General features: G+C 39.2%; 1 protein-coding gene across 2 annotated transcripts in view; it reads left to right on the forward strand.

Moving 5' to 3' along the window:
• The window catches only part of LOC107695817 (disco-interacting protein 2 homolog B-A-like), a 60,842-nt gene extending 42,351 nt beyond the window's left edge, over positions 1-18,491 (forward strand). Inside the window, exons 4-39 of one of the 2 annotated variants that reach the window (XM_016495879.1) lie at positions 2,152-2,277; positions 2,621-2,854; positions 3,149-3,286; positions 4,335-4,454; positions 4,557-4,754; positions 4,955-5,046; positions 5,619-5,729; positions 5,815-5,938; positions 6,050-6,159; positions 6,244-6,346; positions 6,883-6,947; positions 7,042-7,135; positions 7,287-7,406; positions 7,503-7,617; positions 7,703-7,842; positions 8,205-8,341; positions 8,706-8,786; positions 8,968-9,095; positions 9,193-9,307; positions 9,450-9,550; positions 9,786-9,886; positions 10,247-10,359; positions 11,381-11,461; positions 11,543-11,666; positions 12,032-12,153; positions 12,239-12,350; positions 12,437-12,546; positions 12,668-12,798; positions 12,962-13,130; positions 14,567-14,737; positions 14,820-14,881; positions 14,968-15,025; positions 15,118-15,192; positions 15,341-15,515; positions 16,497-16,620; positions 16,762-18,491. In XM_016495879.1, the coding sequence (XP_016351365.1) occupies positions 2,152-2,277; positions 2,621-2,854; positions 3,149-3,286; positions 4,335-4,454; positions 4,557-4,754; positions 4,955-5,046; positions 5,619-5,729; positions 5,815-5,938; positions 6,050-6,159; positions 6,244-6,346; positions 6,883-6,947; positions 7,042-7,135; positions 7,287-7,406; positions 7,503-7,617; positions 7,703-7,842; positions 8,205-8,341; positions 8,706-8,786; positions 8,968-9,095; positions 9,193-9,307; positions 9,450-9,550; positions 9,786-9,886; positions 10,247-10,359; positions 11,381-11,461; positions 11,543-11,666; positions 12,032-12,153; positions 12,239-12,350; positions 12,437-12,546; positions 12,668-12,798; positions 12,962-13,130; positions 14,567-14,737; positions 14,820-14,881; positions 14,968-15,025; positions 15,118-15,192; positions 15,341-15,515; positions 16,497-16,620; positions 16,762-17,014 (4,433 nt within the window). In that variant the 3' untranslated portion in view covers positions 17,015-18,491. Of the gene's footprint in view, positions 1-2,151; positions 2,278-2,620; positions 2,855-3,148; positions 3,287-4,334; positions 4,455-4,556; positions 4,755-4,954; positions 5,047-5,618; positions 5,730-5,814; positions 5,939-6,049; positions 6,160-6,243; positions 6,347-6,882; positions 6,948-7,041; positions 7,136-7,286; positions 7,407-7,502; positions 7,618-7,702; positions 7,843-8,204; positions 8,342-8,705; positions 8,787-8,967; positions 9,096-9,192; positions 9,308-9,449; positions 9,551-9,684; positions 9,887-10,246; positions 10,360-11,380; positions 11,462-11,542; positions 11,667-12,031; positions 12,154-12,238; positions 12,351-12,436; positions 12,547-12,667; positions 12,799-12,961; positions 13,131-14,566; positions 14,738-14,819; positions 14,882-14,967; positions 15,026-15,117; positions 15,193-15,340; positions 15,516-16,496; positions 16,621-16,761 lie in introns of both variants that reach the window. The other variant, XM_016495881.1, reaches the window with a different exon arrangement.
• The last annotated feature ends 975 nt before the right edge of the window (positions 18,492-19,466 follow it).

Raw genomic sequence — 19,466 nt, forward strand, 5'->3', positions numbered from 1 at the left:
CTGCTGAGGTGAAATTCAGTGCAGTCATGTATCGTGATACGTATCGTATCGTGGCCTCTGTATCGTGATACGTATCGTATTGTGACTTTGCTGGTGATACACAGCCCTACATATGACAGCTTAAAATCTTATCTGATTGAATGAAAAAAATATACAAGACAAACTAAAATATTTTGTTTATATATATATATATTTTTTTTTTTTGTTGTTTTTGTTTATTATTTATTTATTTTTAATTTTTTTCAAGTAAAATAATGGCGTTTTTTAAAAATTAAAAATAATCTGATTTTGGAGTTTGACAATGAACACATTGCAACCATGCTTGGGACGGCCCACATAAACGAGCAAAAATGCTTTACATGTCTTGAAATAATAATTTATTTGCATAACGCCACCCAAATGTGTACGCAAAGAAAGAAGGCGTAACTTTGATTCTCGCTGTAGTATTGTTGCTGCCTCCGCCGCCATGTCGCGGAGATGCTGTGTTTCATTGTGAAAGCAAAAATACTTTTTTGTTTGGTCTTCCAAAAGAGGACACAACTAGAAATCAGTGGTTAAGTTGTATTTACAACACTGTTCCAGAACAGTTGAACCCAAATATTTGTGTGTGCAACACATTTTACGGAGCACTGTTTCCTGAACCTGGGAGAGTAGCCTACAATGCCGGCTGTTCTGACTCACATCCTGTAAGTATGTTTTCATATTTAAAGAATTTGCGAGAATTCAAGAATTAAGCGCGAGTTTTGAGCAGTGTAGAGTAGCGCTTGTTGTTTGTCGTTTCTCCGATCACAAATGCAGACATGGTTTTATGTTTACACGGCGCGATGCAACGCAACGCGTAAAAAGACTGTATAAGTCATTATAATCCGTAATTATGTCCCCACTGGATGCAACAAATGCCTCGTTTGTAATGGGTTTTATTGGTTTTGTCCGTCGCGGCGGGACACGGCATCACAGTATGGTAAGGGGCGTAACATTTCCGTCACACGCTTGAGGTATTCGGCCAATCACAACACACTGGATAGCTGGCCAATCAGAGCACACCTCGCTTTTCAGACCGATGAGCTTTGTAAAAATCGACGCGTTTCAGAAAGGCGGGGCATAGAGGGGAAACAATAATGTACAGTATGTGGAAAATAATGTGTTTTTTTAACCTTAAACCGTATAAACACATTTCATTACACCAAGTACACAAAATTATGTTCTTTTTTAGCAACGTCATATGACCCCTTTAATTAAAAATACAGTAATATTGTGAAATATTACAATTTAAAATATTTTTTTTCTATTTTAATATATTTTAAAATACAGTATATTTGTGTGATGATACAGCAGTCATTACTCCAGTCTTAAGTGTCACGTGATCCTTCAGAAATCATTCTAATATGCTGATTTGGTGCTCAAGAAACATTGATTATTACTATTATAAATGTTAAAAACAGTTGTGCTGCCTAATATTTTTGAGGAAACCGTTTTCAGAACAACAGAAGGTAAAAAAAAAAAATAGCATTTATTTGAAATAGAAATATTTTGTAACATATTTTGTAAATATCTTTACTGTCACTTTTGATAATTTTTTTAATGCAGAAGTATTTATTTCTTAAAAAAAAAAAAAAGTTTGGAGTCTTGCTGACAAACTTTTGAACAGCAGTGTACATTTCTACCCTTACTTTTTTGAGGCTGGCCCAAGTAGGTGTGTAATATCTGAAGGAAAAATAGCCCATTTCACACAAGGCAAAACATCTATAATATTTGTTATGTATATAGTGGTTGTAAAAATTGAGGATTTCTGAAAAGTTAGCAGTGGAGAAAGATGCTTTTTGTCCCCTTATTGTGTAGTTACAGCATCAACCAGAAGGTACTAATCAGCCAAACCTCAAGCCATTTCTTAAATCCGGCCCAAATAAATGTATATTGTGTTACTGAATGCCTCAGTGTGAAGAGACAGCTCTCTAATGTGTTTGTCACCACAAAGAGACATTTCTTTGTCTCTACATGAGTCAGTTTAATAACTACAGTCACTGTTTGGTTACATTGCTGGATGTCTCATCTGCCTCCTGTCATGTGCCATTGTGTAACTGTTTTTCTCTCCGTTTGACTTTCTGTACTCTTCGTTCTCTCCTCTCATCGTTCTTTGCATCCTTCTGCTAGATATCCACACAGAGGCTGTGCAGGCAGCTCTGGCCAGGCATAAAGAGGAGAAGATGGCCCTTCCCATGCCCACTAAGCGTCGTTCAGCTTTCGTCCAGTCTCCTGCGGAAAACTGCACTCCTCCCGGTGGGTCCTGCTTCGCCCACAAACCTTCTGCTGCTCCTTCTGTCCAGATATCACTGACCAGCAGGGTCTCAGAAAATACAGGCACACCCGAACCTTTAGGGCACACCCTAGCCTTCATATGAGAAAAGGGCCTCCTATATACAGCAAATTTGATACATGTGATTAATTAATGAATTAACAACAATTTATATATCTCTGCTAATACTCTTCTAAGTCATTATGTAATATTCATGATGTATGTGTCTGCCTTTTGTTGTCTTTTATCTGCATTTATTTTTTGTTTCTGTGATTAAATCGTTTTTGTATGTATGTTTTAACTGTTGTTGTATGTGTGTCGCCACAGATACATCGTCGGCGTCAGAGGACGAGGGCTCCCTGCGGAGGCGTCAGGCCGCAATCAGTGCAATGCTGGCTCAGAATCTCCAGAGTCCCGAGTACTGGATCAACCGCTCTGTCCAGAGCTCCTCCACCTCCTCCTCTGCCTCCTCCACCCTCTCTCATGGCGACGGCAAAACTCACAACCACAGCCAGGGGCAGACCAGCGTGCTCGCTGATGTGCTGGCACACACCCGCATAGGTACTGCAGGATAATGAGTCACACATACACGCACGTTTAGGTGCTGAATCATAGACAACCACTAATACACACACAAAAGAGCTTCAGTTTTATAGTTGTCTTACACTTACGTTGGCACTATTTGACTCCTAATGACCTGGTGAAGGCAAAACAAAGCAGTAGCAAATCATAATTTCCAAATCAGTCAGCATTAACACTGTCTATTCAAACCTGTTTGTTCAGTTGTGTTTTATATTGAGCATGTGAACGAGTTCACCAGATGAATCACTGTGCTGTCATGTGTCTTCACTGCAGAGAGCAGCAGCGTTCCGCCTGACGTCACGTCCACAGTGCCTCAGGACAGGAACTCCAGAGTGGACCTGCCACCCAACATCACAGTGAGGGGCATGAACCGCGGCCAGAGTCGCTCCAGCATGATGGACACTGCCGGCGGTATGGGCAACATCACATATTTAGTTGAATCCCAACGTAATATTTGAATCAAAGCAAAATATTCTATTAAAATAATAAGTTTTGTTTTTTTAAAAATGAAATGGATGATTTGTTCATCCTATGAAGCATTGCTAATAATGTCCTCCTATTAGTCTGTGTTTTTTGGTGCAGGTTTTTTTCTACTGGAACCCATATTAGTATTTAATATTACCATTTGGTATAGATAGCTAGATAGCAATTTTTAGAAACTTGTATATTGATATATTAAATAAATTATATGTTTTTAGAAATTTCAAGGTATTATAAGATAAAATTAATTAATAGAAAATATATAACTAAGGAATAGAAAATATGATTGTAGTTTACATCTTAATTTTATGTGGGTTTTAGAAATTAAATTTAGATTAGAATTTTTTTATATTATAATAATAATAATAATTGTTTTTTTTATATTTGAATCCTTCCAGTTATGCTCAGCACTAAAATATCATGTTTGCAAGAGAATAGGGCTGCACGATAAATCGCATGCGATATTTAATGCGCATCTTGTCAGTAAAGCCGGTTCTGTAATCAGCGGTAAATCTCCATCACGTGCGTGCTTTCAAATGGAGCAGCATTTACTAAAATCCATATCTAGTAAACACAAGCGACTGTAAAATAATGTAAATTCATTGATTTTAATGGCTTTTTTACTTTCTGTTAAGTATCAAGTGATGCCTGGTTCAGAGAGATTGTAAACTGAAGTGGTTGTCATGTGTTTCTGCTAACATTTTAATGTTTTGCTTCCTCCTTGGTCGTGATGCCATCTGACTGTAGGAAAAGGTAGGGGTGGAGGGGTGTTTAGTGCAGTGTAGTGACACCCAGTGGTTTCGTCCTCCCAACTTGATCCTGTATGATTCTGTGTGTTGCTGATGATTTCTGTGTTGTGACAAACCTCCTGATTGAATCATCTGTATTTGCTTTGACTCTGTCTGTTCCATATGGTGTCCTTTGAACAGCTCACATTCCTGTAATATGAACAGGTGAATGAGAATATTTCTGTCAACAGGTGTTCCAGCACACAGTCGTGTCTCCACAAAAATACAGCAGCTGCTCAACACATTAAAGAGACCCAAGCGGCCTCCGCTCAGCGAGTTCTTTCTGGATGACTTTGAAGAGATTGTGGAAGGTATGAAGCTATTTCTGGTTCCATACTACATTTATTTGGATATTTTTAATATATAATAATATATATAGAATTCTTTATATTCTTTGTCTTCTCTACTTGCAGTTCCCCAGCCAGATCCCAACACACCCAGGCCAGAGGGGCGACAGATGATTCCAGTAAAGGGAGAGCCACTAGGGGTGGTCAGTAACTGGCCTCCAGCTCTGCAGGCGGCACTGGCACGTTGGGGAGCCACACAAGCCAAGAGTCCAGCCCTCACTGCCTTGGACATCACCGGAAAACCACTCTACACTCTTACCTATGGTAAGGTGTTGTTTGGATTGGCACAAGTAGACTTGCAATGTTTTGATGGAATAGTTTACCTAAAAAAGAAACTTCTGTCATTATTTACTCACCCTCATGTCATTCAAAACCCATGTGCTATTATATTTATTATTTGTCTGACTATTTCTTTTAATATATTGTGTCTTTAATAAGCTTCTGTCACCCTTTGATCTCTGTAGGTAAACTGTGGAGTCGCAGTCTGAAGTTGGCATACACGCTGTTAAACAAACTTGGCACCAAAAATGAACCAGTTCTGAAACCTGGAGATAGAGTAAGATTTCAACACAGTACTTGGTACACTACAATCATATACTGTTCTTAGCTCAAGGCTGTATCTTATCAAAGTCCCTTTCAAGGAAAGTCTGTTCACATGGCGGCCATATTTGCAACGCCTCCGGGCAGCTCATCCAAGACCAAGTCCTATCTAAATGAATGGGGGAATCTTGAAATCTCAAAAACTGCCCTATGAACTCACAAATAATTACATATTTCAAATCAGCAACAAAATCTGAAATGAACTGCCCCATAAATGTTGTTTCTTATGCTCAAATAGCGTTAAAAAAAGCTTACTTTTCAGGCTAGACCAGCCAATGCACATGCGCGGTCATAACGCGCTTATGACTGCGCATGTGCATTGGCTGGTCTATCCTCAGGTTTCTATGGGAACTGGAGCTTCTAACAGCCGCTGCAGTGACGCAATGACTTTACCAATCAGCGATTGGCTCTTTCACTTAGAAGGCGGGACTATTCTGCCGTATTGTGCGTTGCAGTTTGTGGAGTCATAAGTATAGGAGTGAACCGTCTTAGTATTTCTAGTCTTATTCTCCACATTTCTCCCTTTAGGTGGCATTAGTTTATCCCAACAGTGACCCTGGGATGTTCTGGGTGGCCTTTTATGGGTGCCTTCTCGCTGAGGTCATTCCTGTCCCAATAGAGGTGCCTTTATCTCGGAAGGTATGAGAGAAGATTAAGTCTGAACAGCTCTTCAAACATGATATTAGCTAGATGAAATATTCACGGTTGTTCATCTTATTTTAAGGATGCAGGAAGTCAGCAGATAGGCTTCTTATTGGGCAGCTGTGGTGTGGGTCTCGCTCTCACTAGTGAAGTGTGTCTAAAAGGACTTCCAAAGACCCAGAATGGAGAAATAATGCAATTTAAAGGTTAGTTCCCTGTTTTTTTCTTCTTATTATTTTATCACCTTGCTTCCTCAAATTCATCATGACGTTCTCTTTTGAAGCTGTAGATTGGAAGTTTGACCTGTTTTCTTACAGGATGGCCTCGGCTCAAATGGGTGGTCACTGATACCAAGTATCTCACCAAACCCTCCAAGGACTGGCAGCCACACCTACCTACTGCAAACACTGACACTGCTTACATAGAGGTGAGTGCAGGCAGGAGAGCACACGTGTTTACATGAGTAAGAATCCTTTCAATCTGTCAAATTCTGTGATGTGTGTGTTTTCAGTACAAGGCCTCTAAGGAGGGTACAGTGATGGGAGTGGCTGTGTCGAAAATCTCCATGCTGACACACTGTCAGGCTCTAACACAGGCCTGTAATTACTGTGAAGGTGAGTGCTATGCTACTGCAGTACAACAAGCGCACTGAAACCTATAATTGCAATAGCACAACACTGAGGCTCCAAAATTAAGCAATGAGATAAATTTATTTATATCCAGTGCTTAGTCATAGATTATTTCATTAAATTTATACTAATTCGATTATTTTTCTGAATAGCAATTTGAAGTGGAGATTACTTGTTTTCTGTGTAATTTTTGTCCCATTTAATTTAATCAAATTGTTGTGAACTTTGTCCTTGAAAAATTGTTGAATCTTGACCTATTGACTGGCTTATGTCAATTTGTCAGCCCTATGTAATTTTAGAATTTAAACTTGTCTGAAATGATTTAATCTTTTCCATCAGTGTTATTTTAGCATTATATATTTAGTATAATATTTATTACAATTTTGAATTTGTATATTTTCAGTTTTCATTTAAGTCTTTAGTAGTTTTGTTTTGTGCAAATGTTTAATTACTAAGCATTATGATGTTAAAAAATTTACTTTTTTTCAAAGAGAGTTGTATTTTTCTGTGCTCTTTCTTAGGAGAAACACTGGTTAATGTCTTGGATTTCAAGAAAGACTCAGGCCTTTGGCATGGAGTTCTAACTGTGAGTGTGATTCTTCTGAATATTTCAGTTTTGTAAGTTCTTTTCAGTTTTACAGACTTCCTGCATGGCTGCATGTGCTTGTGTGTTCTTACAGAGTGTCATGAACAGAATCCACACTATTAGTGTGCCATACTCTGTCATGAAGGCTTGTCCACTGTCCTGGGTGCAGAGAGTTCATGTTCACAAAGGTAAAGACATCCTCAACTTATGTGCATGTAACTGTTTCAGCAATCTGGCTGATGGTCAATCATCTAGAAAGAAATCATGGCACATTATCAAAACATCAACAGTTCTGTGCTACAGTATCTAAAGGTCTTCCATGTATATGTGTGCGCACAGCTCGTGTGGCCTTGGTGAAATGTAGAGACCTGCACTGGGCTATGATGGCTCACAGAGATCAGAAGGACACCAATCTGTCTTCCCTGCGCATGCTGATCGTAGCTGATGGAGCCAATCCTTGTGAGTAAACAAGCTATGGGAAAGAGCTTGAAGTGGCTGTATTTCTTTGTTTCAGTGGCTATAAGTGCAAATAAACGATCCATATTTCTGTCTTAGGGTCTGTGTCTTCATGTGATGCCTTCCTGAACGTGTTTCAGTCTCATGGGTTGACACCTGAGATGATCTGCCCATGTGCTTCCTCCCCTGAGGCCATGACAGTGGCTATCCGCAGGTACCTGCATGTATCAAGAGATATGCACATCATCATTGTACACTTAATTGCCGTAGATATATTTAAAGTCGCTTTATGTGTTTAGGCCTGGTGCTCAGGGCACTCCGCTCCCTGCCAGAGCCGTTCTGTCAATGGCAGGACTCAGTCATGGGGTGATTCGGGTCAACACGGAGGATAAGAACTCTGCCCTTACCGTGCAAGATGTAGGACATGTCATGCCTGGAGGTAAGACTCTGCAACCATTTGAAAATTTCACTGTAGGTCATGTAAGCGTGGCGTGAACTATCTGCAAGTTTGAAACCAGCTGCCACCTTGGAAACTACTAATGGGTATTGGCAACAAATTTAGCATGCAATATATTAGCAAAAACTTTTTGGTGTATCCGATTTAAATCCTTTTATTAATTAATTTATTTTTAATATATATAAATGATTGTATAGGCACAGAAGTGTCTTAAATGCACTCTTGAATTTTATTCATTTCAGTTAATTTCACCTAATAATTTCAGATTTAATCATTTTTAAATATTTTAAGATTTCGGTAAGTTCATTACATTAGAGAGCATTTCTGTTCTTTCTGCACTATAGCTCTGATGTGTATTGTGAAGCCCGATGGGCCGCCCATGCTCTGCAAGACCGATGAGATCGGAGAGATAGTGTTGAATTCTCGTGCCGGAGGCACCATGTACTACGGCCTGCCCGGGGTAACCAAGAACACTTTTGAGGTACGGATAAAATGCATGAAAAGGAATATTTCTGTAAGCAATGCACAGAATACACATCATTTTTAAATATTTTAAGATTTCAGTAAGTTCATTACATTAGAGAGCATTTCTGTTCTTTCTGCACTACAGCTCTGATGTGTATTGTGAAGCCCGATGGGCCGCCCATGCTCTGCAAGACCGATGAGATCGGAGAGATAGTGTTGAATTCTCGTGCCGGAGGCACCATGTACTACGGCCTGCCCGGGGTAACCAAGAACACTTTTGAGGTACGGATAAAATGCATGAAAAGGAATATTTCTGTAAGCAATGCACAGAATACACACATTCACTCAAAATAATGTCTCACTGACCTTATTGGCCACAGGTGATTCCTGTAAACTCAGGCGGTACCCCTATTGGAGAAGTTCCCTTCAAACGCACTGGACTGTTGGGCTTTGTGGGTCCGGTAGGTAATAGTATAGTAGACTTTGTTGCATTTTTAAAGCATCTCTACTTATATATATACTGTATATAGAGTACCATTCATTTGGGGTCAGTTAGATTACCTGTAGAACAAAAGCCTGTTTGCAGATTTGTGACATGGTAAATGGTCTTTTATTGAAAAAAACTCTTCTCTATGCCCTCAGGGAAGTTTGGTGTTTGTGGTTGGTAAGATAGAGGGTCTGCTTTCAGTCAGTGGGCGCAGACACAATGCAGACGACCTGGTGGCCACAGCGCTGGCGGTGGAGCCAGTCAAAACCATCTACCGAGGGAGGTACGAATGACTCAAAACACAATCAAATAACAGGTGGAAGTGTGTAGGCTAATCTCGTAGTGTGATGTGGTTCTGAGACTGTGTGTTGTGTACGCAGGATTGCTGTGTTCTCCGTCACTGTATTCTATGATGAGCGAGTAGTGATTGTGGCAGAGCAGAGGCCTGATGCCAATGAAGAGGACAGTTTCCAGTGGATGAGTAGAGTCCTGCAGGTAATACACAAGATACCCATCATCCTTGGTGCACTGACCTCGCTTAAAACGTATTTAGTTTAGTCTAAATTAGGTCATTTTGAATCTCTGTTTCACAGTAATAGCTGTCATGACTCCCTGCTTTCTGCATGCTTTCCCACAGGCGATAGACAGTATCCACCAGGTGGGCTTGTATTGTTTGGCCCTGGTCCCTGCTAACACGTTACCCAAAACTCCTCTGGGTGGTATTCATGTATCGGAGACCAAGCAGCACTTCCTGGAGGGATCTCTGCACCCTTTTAAAACGTATTTAGTTTAGTCTGAATTAGGTCATTTTGAATCTCTGTTTCACAGTAATAGCTGTCATGACTCCCTGCTTGCTGCATGCTTTCCCACAGGCGATAGACAGTATCCACCAGGTGGGCTTGTATTGTTTGGCCCTGGTCCCTGCTAACACGTTACCCAAAACTCCTCTGGGTGGTATTCATGTATCGGAGACCAAGCAGCACTTCCTGGAGGGATCTCTGCACCCTTGCAATATTCTGATGTGCCCTCATACGTGTGTGACCAACCTTCCAAAACCCAGACAAAAGCAACCAGGTAGTGTTGGTTTGCATCTAAATCAAAACCTAAAAAAAGGTCTCTCTTTTTTTCTGAATTTGATGAGGGGAATAGCCTACAAGCATCAAGTTAACGAAGAATAGTTATATATTATAATGTATACCACTTGTGTTTACAGTTTGTCCTTTTTATATTTACTTTTTCTTTTACTTTTATTAGTTTTAATCCATTTTTTAAAATAAACACTTCATTATTTTATTTGTTCATTTATTTTATTTTAACGTATTTCTTATTATTTTAATGTTTTTATCTTATTATTTATTATGCATCTGTTAAAGCACTTTATATTACCATTATGTGTGAAATTTGCTATAAAAATAAACTTGCCTTTCCTCACAGTGGGAGTCGGTCCAGCCTCCATCATGGTGGGCAACCTGGTGGCAGGAAAGAGGATCGCACAGGCTAGTGGGAGAGATCTTGGGCTCATTGATGACCAAGAGCAATCCAGAAAGGTTAGTCAAAGATTTCAGGACTACTTCTTAGTAAACTCACTATTTATGTCCCTGCATGATGTCCCAGGATTCAATAATGCCTCTTATCTCTATAGTAGTTATAAAGTAATAAAATCTATACTTGTATCATATTACACAACATCTCTATTATAATTATTTTGCAACATCAAGCCTCCAGTTTCTGAGTACCTCCAGACACCACTGGCATTCCATGTTTCGATCTGGTTTAAATGATAGTGTCATTAACTCTAACTCAACACAAATAGAGTTTAAAGAGAGCTGGGGATGAAGAGAGTTTGTCTCGTCTCCTCTAAGCTTGTGCTCTGGTCTGTCTTTTTCTCCCGTGCTCGGGGCTGTAGCTCTGTGTGTGGCCCACTAACATGGTAAGCCTGAATGCCAGCAACGCTCTGCTTTTTGCGTGCGCTGAGCTTTAATTCCCCTTTGCAACCAGCTACAACAACAGCAACCCCAGGGACAAAAAATGTATAAAGTTATAGATTTTTATTGAAGATATTTTGGTTCTACTTCAACATAAATGCAAAATGGAGAATGGACTTTATTAACTTATTATCTCAGAATTGTGACTTTATATCTTGTAATTGTGACTTTATATTTGTCATAGTTTTTCTTTATATTCTACAAAGTGGCTTTATTTCTAATTTTAAATTTCATCTCACAAGTACTTCTATTTTTTTTACTCTGAGATGGAAACATTATGTTTTGGAAACAGAAGGCATACACACTCTCTTATGCTGCATGGTGTGGTCATTATTGCCGCTGCCTGCATGAGTCCTGCTATGGGTGTTTAAATATACAGACAATCTATGTGAACTATCATCCACCCCTGATATTATAAACCTTAGACCCTTTTTATTTGCTGGCTTAGTAATGCTGTTTGCTGAAATAATGCTATGAGTTGATTTGTGTCTTCCTGTTATCATGTTCAAGGCTAAGAATTCTGTTGATCTTATTGAGGTCTTTGTATGGATGATAAGTTGAGACCTGTCCTCTTGTCCTACAGCATCAGTTCCTGTCTGAAGCCCTGCAGTGGAGAGCACAGACTGATCCTGATCAAGTCCTCTATATGCTGCTGAATGCAAAGGTGACACGCGCACAAACCCCATCAAACTGGTCATTTAGTCAAACCGTTCTGTACTGAGAGTTTTCTTGCTTTGGCCTTCAGGGTGTAGCAGTGAGCACAGCCACGTGTTCTCAACTGCACAAGCGAGCAGAGAAGATCACTGCAGCTTTGCTGGAAAGAGGAGGAATTAACACTGGAGACAACGTAGTACTGCTTTATCCTCCCGGTAATGACAGCCATCCCAACATTCACAGTTCACATTAGGGTGTGGTCTAAAATTTGCAAGAAAAAAATGGTCCATTGTCTATTGTCAATAGTGTAGCAATGTATGAAGTCCCTTTTAAACCAAGTAGCTTTCTGTATGTCAACACGGCCAATCCGCATGACCAACTTGAACTCTTTTGTATCTGTGTGTGGAAATCTTTGGCCCTCATGCGAAATTCACAATTGTGTGGATTCCTATTAAAATGACTGGACTTTACCCACAAAAATACACTGAACATTTGTAAATGCCGTTCTTTAAAGCACCTTAAACACCCAGAAAAAACACATGAAATATTATCAATAAAAATGTTTCTTTCTTTTCTACAGGCATAGACCTGATCGCCTCCTTTTATGGCTGTCTGTATGCTGGTTGCATTCCGGTCACCGTCAGGCCTCCTCATCCACAGAACCTTGCCGCCACTCTCCCCACAGTCCGAATGATCATAGACGTGAGTCTGGCTATTTTGCTCATGCCATCCATTTATGATTTTATAAAGCATAGCATGTTAATCTGAGAAATGTTGTCTGCATTAGGTGAGCAAAGCAGCCTGCATCCTCACGACTCAGACTCTGATGAAGATTTTGCGGTCTAAAGAAGCGGCAGGCTGTGTGAATGTGAAGACTTGGCCAAATATCATAGACACAGGTTCAGAAATTAAATATATTTACATGGCTTTTATGCCAATTGTTGAAAGATCAGTATCCCTGACTTGACTGATTTTATGTGTGCAGATGATCTTCCCAGAAAACGGCCTTCAAACATCTATAAACCCCCCACTGCGGAAATGTTGGCCTACCTGGACTTCAGTGTGTCCACCACAGGCATGCTGACTGGAGTTAAGGCAAGACTTGTCTGTTAGCTTTTCCATCCATTCAGTTGTTCATTTTGCTTTTGGCAAGAACAAGTATGTAGAATCTTTGACCGGTCACATCCTAAACAGCTTGTTTATTTGTTTCTTTCAGATATCTCACTCAGCAGTCAATGCTCTATGTCGGTCCATCAAACTGCAGTGTGAGCTGTACTCGTCCAGACAAATTGCCATCTGCATGGACCCCTACTGTGGCCTGGGCTTTGTGCTGTGGTGTATGTCTAGGTAGTACACACAGTCAAACCTTTTAGACTATGACCTAACCAGGCCTAACACAATCTATTTTATGTTAATCTGAGGTTAAGCTGAGACTGCACCTGGTTAGGACACAGTGCCTTGCATGGAATTTATAGAATACCCACTGTAATTTGTATCTGTGTGGGTCTAGTGTTTATTCAGGTCACCAGTCAATCCTGATCCCTCCCATGGAGTTGGAGACGTCTCTGCCCCTGTGGTTGAGCACGCTTAGTCAGTATAAGATCAGAGACACCTTCTGTTCATACTCAGTCATGGAGCTCTGCACCAAAGGCCTTGGCACACAGACTGAAGCTCTGAAGGTGAGTCAACAGGATGTAGATTCACTACACTTCAAAACATTGGGGTTGGTATGATTTGTTTTTGAAAGAAGTCTCTTATTCTCATCAAGGCTGCATGTATTTGATTAAAAATACTGTAAAAATAGAAATATTTTTAAAATTTAAAATAACTATTTACTATTTTAATATATTTTACATTTACATTTACATTTAGTCATTTTGCAGACGCTTTTATCCAGGTTTTACCAGAACGTTGTCTGCAGTACAATTGCGTGTGTAAATTAAGTAAAGTTGGTTGCCTGATTTGTGCGTGCTTGTAGTGGTAAGTCGTTTGAGATCAAATGAAGCATTTTACATTTCATATAACATTTTAAAATGTTATTTATTTCTGTGATGAAAGATGAATTTTCAGCAGCCATTACTCCAGTCTTCAGTGTCATACGATCCTTCAGAAATCATTCTAATCTGCTAAAGATACATTTTTTATTATTAATGTTGAAAACAGTTGTGATGCTTAATATTTATAAAAAATATATTTTTGTGGAAACTGATTTTTCAGGATTCTTTGATTAGAAAGTTAGGAAAAAATAAAAATGTTTTGTAGCAATGTAAAAGTCTTTACTGTCAGTTTTGATCAATGCATCCTTGCTGAATAAATTTCTTTAAAAAATTTGACTGACCCCAAATTTTGGTTGAACGGTAGTGTACAGTCTCACACTCAGTCACATCAAAGTTATTATTCATCTACATGTCATTGTGAACCTGTATGACTGCAGTGAAACACAAAAGGAGTATTTTTGAAGAATATCCTGGCCACTGTTTACAGCTCCAAAATAAAAAAAAAAAAAAGTGATCCATTCAACTTGTGTACTATATTCCAAGTCTTCTGAAACCATACAATAGGTTCAAGTGAGAACAGACTTTATACGAAGAGACTCCTCCCTAGTTGGCATGTAGAAGCAATGTCCGTTTTGTAAACAAAATGTTATTTTGTGTCAGATCTTTTCAGTGATTCAGGCGATCCAGTTCACAAAACCAGTGAATGATTCATTCACAAAAAGGACTGATCCAGTTCTTGTTTCAACTCACTGCCAGGGGGAGATCATCTTTTGAATAACATACATTTTGGTCAATTTCTCACATAAAGCTGTCGTATGGCTTCAGAAGAAATACAAGTCAGATGTGCCACTTTTATGATAGATTCATTTTTCTTGAAAGCTCCAATCTCCATTTACTGCAATAGAACAACCAGCACATTATTAAAATTCCTCCTTTTGTATTCCTCAGAAGAAGTCATACAGGTTTTGAATAGCATGAGGGTGAGTAAATAAAAACTGAATTTTCATTTTGGGGTTACTAATCCTGTAATACTGAGGAGAACAGCTTTCAGAAAGGGATGTTCAAGGTAAACATACTGTGGAAGTGTCTATAAAAGCTGACGAGAGATGTATGTGCAGGCGCGCGGCGTGAACCTCTCATGTGTAAGGAGCTGTGTTGTCATCGCCGAAGAGAGGCCTCGTTTGGCACTCACGCAGTCATTCTCCAAGCTCTTCAAAGACCTGGGCCTGTCTCCACGCGCAGTGAGCACCGCTTTCGGGGCCAGAGTCAACCTGGCCATCTGTCTACAGGTTGGGGCAAAAAATGTATTGTGTCAACTATGTCATGACGCAAGAGCAGAGCCTTATTTTGATTTCGGTCTCCTTCCATCAGGGCACTGCTGGTCCAGACCCGTCCACTGTTTATGTAGACATGAAATCCCTCCGGCATGACAGGTATGTGTGAGACGAGTCCAGTGGTGACATGAAGACAGACTGCTACATGCTTGCAGTGTGACATTGTCCTTCTTTCCCTGTCATAGAGTGAGGCTGGTGGAGAGAGGAGCTCCTCAGAGTCTGCCGCTGATGGAGTCGGGGACTGTAAGGCCATCATAATTCTGTCCTACTTTATCTTTCACTGTTATTATAAGACATACCAGTCATCCCGTATTGTTTTCTGTGCCTTACCTTAGATTCTTCCTGGAATGAGAGTAATCATCGTGAACCCAGAGACAAGAGGACCACTAGGAGACTCTCATCTAGGCGAGGTGACCAAACACATTTTCATTTGAGTAATCGCACGAATACAGCTTGTTTCAATGATGTATAACTGTCCACATAGGAAATCCCTCCATATTCTCAGTAAGTTCTGTGTGGCGGATGCCATCTTCATCTCTTTCTTGCCTTGTTTTCCAGATCTGGGTGAACAGTCCTCATAATGCCAGTGGTTATTATACCATCTACGGTGAGGAGAGCCTGCAGGGAGACCACTTCAACACACGGCTGAGTTTTGGAGACACTGAAACGCTCTGGGCCAGAACTGGTTATCTGGGATTTGTCAGGAGGACAGAGCTACTGGATGCCAGAGGAGGTCTACTATATTACAGATTGATGATTATTGTGAATATATTATTGCAAAGTGGATTGTTCAGACTCTGAATTTGGATTGGATAAACCATATTCACAGCCTTCACTTGCCCTGCCTACATTTTACTGGCTCCAACACAACAAACTATAGATTTTTATGAATTTAAATATATACTTTTATATTTTATAATTTTAAATGTCTTAAGTATCAATGTATAATTTTATTTTTATAATTTAGTATTACATTTTTCATTTTTTTATGTTTTATTCTACTTTAATGTTCAAAAGTTTGGGGTCAGTACATTTTTTTTATGCTTTTATTCAGCAAGGATGCATATGAGTTGAGCAAAAGTGACAGTAACAGCTTTTACCATGTCACAAAAGATTTCTATTTCAAATACATTTTCTTTTTAATTTTCTATTCATAAATGAATCCACAAAAATATTAAGCAGCAACTGTTCTCAACATTGATAATGAGAAATGTTTCTTGAGCACCAGATTACAGTGATTTCTGAAGGATCATGTGAGACTGAAGTAATCGCTGAAAATTCAGATTTGCCATGACAGGAATAAATTACATTTTTAAATTGTATATAAATAGAAAACAGTTATTTTTAAATTGTAATAATATTTCACTATTAATAAAATAGTTTTTACTGTATTTCGATCAAATCAATGCAGCCTTGGTGAACATAAGAAACGTCTTTCAAAAACATTATTAAAACTTACTGATCCTAAACGTGGTAAAACAGTAGCGTACATTTTTTATACATATAAATAAAAGAAATTCCATCAAATGTTCAGTTTTCCTAATAAAAAAATGCAATAATAGCTGGATTTATAGTTATTTTAATTATACAGGAAAATTCACAACCAGATGTTTAAGTTTGCAAAGCATAAAAATGCACGTGCTAAGACAGAAACACATAGTACTGGTCCAATAGCACAAGTGATATTTTCTCATGCTCCTTTATCTTCCACCAGATCGCCACGATGCTCTGTTTGTGGTGGGTTCGCTTGATGAAACACTGGAGTTGCGAGGTTTGCGTTATCATCCTATTGACATTGAGACCTCTGTGTCTCGGGCGCACCGCAGCATCACTGAGAGGTGAGAACCTCAAGAACACTTACACTTCCTGTCTGCATGTATCAGTCCCTGATTACTACACAAAACAAGTTTTGTTGTTGTTACTAAACAGTATACTTGTGTTTTTATGTCTCTGATTGGATCGGTTGCTTTATCTTACAGTGCCGTCTTTACATGGACCAACCTTTTGGTGGTTGTAGTGGAGCTCAATGGATCTGAGCAGGAAGCTCTCGATTTGGTTCCCCTGGTCACTAATGTGGTTCTGAAAGAGCATCACCTCATAGTTGGTGTGGTGGTCATCGTGGACCCCGGCGTCATCCCTATCAACTCACGGGGTGAGAAGCAACGCATGCACCTGCGCGACTCCTTCCTGGCCGACCAGCTGGATCCCATCTACGTGGCGTACAACATGTGAGTGTGGACTAAAGTGCTTAAAGCTCAACGTGGCACCCAAAGAACCTCTCACAATGTGGTCGTTCCTCTGTGCCGTCAGCACGCATCATGGAGGAAGAAGCTGGCTAGTCCTCTTTCTGCCCCTGCGCTGAGCCTTGTACATATTTTTATGTTCTTTTTAATGTGATTGTGGCCTGTTCGACCAATGGCGGTCACCCGGCTCAAGCAATCCAACCTTCTCTGGACATCCAGGAGGGTGGTGCTCTTCTTTCTGAACATATTTCTGCCCTTTAAAACAGGTGAAACCACATTTTCGACAGTTGTCCAACTTTTGGTGCCACTTTCGATATGCCTCTTCCATAGAGCAGCGCTTGTGCTCTTGCAGTTAGACCTGAGGGACTAACATGAAGCTTTTCTGTGCACTTTATCTCCTCTTGTGGCCAGAGGAGTGTCCTTCAGTTTTCATTCTGGAAGTGCTAACTTCGTTTTATGGATCAACAGTATCACCAGCAAAACAAACATATCTTTTTTTATTCAAAACTGCTAGTCATTTTAATGGTTTTAAAATAAATGCACCGCATTTTATGGTTGTGTGAAAAGGTTTTTTTTTTAACTCACATTGCCAACTGTAAGAACTGGAGTGAGGAGGGGTTTGTGACATTGTCACAATACATTTGTAATGCATTATCATGTATATTGAGGGTGATGGAAATGTTTGGAGATGAAGACAGTTCCATGCGTTATGAAAACTGTTTTTTAAATGTATGTTTCTGTCTTCATTTTGATTTGAGGTGACTGGAAAGGTGAAGAGATGGAAGGTGTTTGTATGTAGACTATATATTGTAGTGTCTCACTGGTGTTACTGTATAAATAAATGGACCCCGTTATCTGGTCCTCCAAAAAAAAAACTTGACTGATCTTTCATACTTGATGGCAGTTCTTAGCATCAGTAACTCGAGATGCGCAAAGAGTAAACATATTTTTACACATTACAACTGTCACTCAAAATAGATTGTTTTCATCATTTTGTCATTCTGTTTCTCGTAAGCCCCGTTCACACTGACACACTGGGGTCGGCGAGTGGAGGACTGTAATGTTGCTGCAAGTCGCTGTTGGTGTGAACAACCATTCTATGTTTTCTTGAGTGTTTTGGATGCGTGTGTGAGAGAGAGTGTGCTAGAAGGTAAAAAGAGTGTTTTAACCGACTTGTGGAAAAAGAGAATGTGAGCTAAGAGAGGAAATATCTTTTCTATCTTAATCAAATTACAGTAACATTTATTAGCACCTAACGTTTATTTCAAAATGGCCTTAGGAATCAAAATTTTATTTTCTTCCTGCAGATTGTTTACATGTGAAATTCTGTGCAGCTCCTTTCTTTAACAATGCACACATTCTCATAACTGTTTTTTTGTGTTTTTAATTCAGTTCTTAATTGTCAAAATATTTAGTGTGTTGGTACAAAATTTACAGTTTTATTTTAATTAAATTTATTGTCATCACTGAATCTTGTACTGTCTTTATTATAGTCATTTTGTTTAAGCAATGTGCAAATAACAAACTGCTGAATGAGCCTAAGAAGCCTGTGCTGTGCTGAAAATTCTCTTTCCACAATTTGTTGTTCCTGGTCAAAAATGACCCGCGTGCAAAAAAAAAAATTGCTTGTAAATCTCTCATGCTATATTATGACCAAATAATGGATTCAACCTTTGTGTCAACTTGTTTTCTTTCAATTAGCACAGGATATGAATGTTTTTGGAACTGACTCGTCATAGGCTTCATTAATCTGAGCTCAACATTTCCGTTTTTGAGTGAAAAAAGCTTAGATCATTGAGGCCTTTGATCAAACAGTTCCAAAAATGCATAACCTGTCCTAATTGAAAGAAACATAAGCATAAGAAATTTATCAAAAGGGTTATCAAAACCGTACATCAGTGAAACTATTTAATTTAGTTTATTTGAGCGGTTTTTAGGTTGTGTAAGATATCCATTATGCAAGCTTACTGTAGGTATAAATGCAGGGACATATTAAGACGTTCTATTAATGGCCTCAAATAATCCACACACACTTTTTCAGGAATAATCCACTATTATTTACATGACATTTGAAAGACAAACAATTACAGCAAACCAGGAATCATCAAATAAAATCATCAGGATACAACCTCTTGCAAGCTTCAGGCTAAATTCAGATTTGTCCACCAGAGGTCACTATATCCTCTGATTCTTTCTCATCACTTTAGTTATCTGATGTCAATACAATCATCAGGGTTCCTACCCATTTTCCAGTTTAAAATTCCATACTTTTCCAGACTCAAATTTCCAAACTTCTCAGTAGATTTTCAGACCATATTTAACATAAATGGTTCACAGAGCATTATTTTCAGCTTTTGGTATATAGCAGTCATCTGTAAATATTTGTATTTTCTCAGGGTTTTTTTTTAAATTGATTTTCTCGAAGTGACAACCTACAGAGT

The sequence above is a fragment of the Sinocyclocheilus anshuiensis genome, unplaced genomic scaffold (genome assembly GCF_001515605.1).
Source record: "Sinocyclocheilus anshuiensis isolate Anshui unplaced genomic scaffold, SAMN03320099.WGS_v1.1 scaffold234, whole genome shotgun sequence".
Lineage (NCBI taxonomy): Eukaryota > Metazoa > Chordata > Actinopteri > Cypriniformes > Cyprinidae > Sinocyclocheilus > Sinocyclocheilus anshuiensis.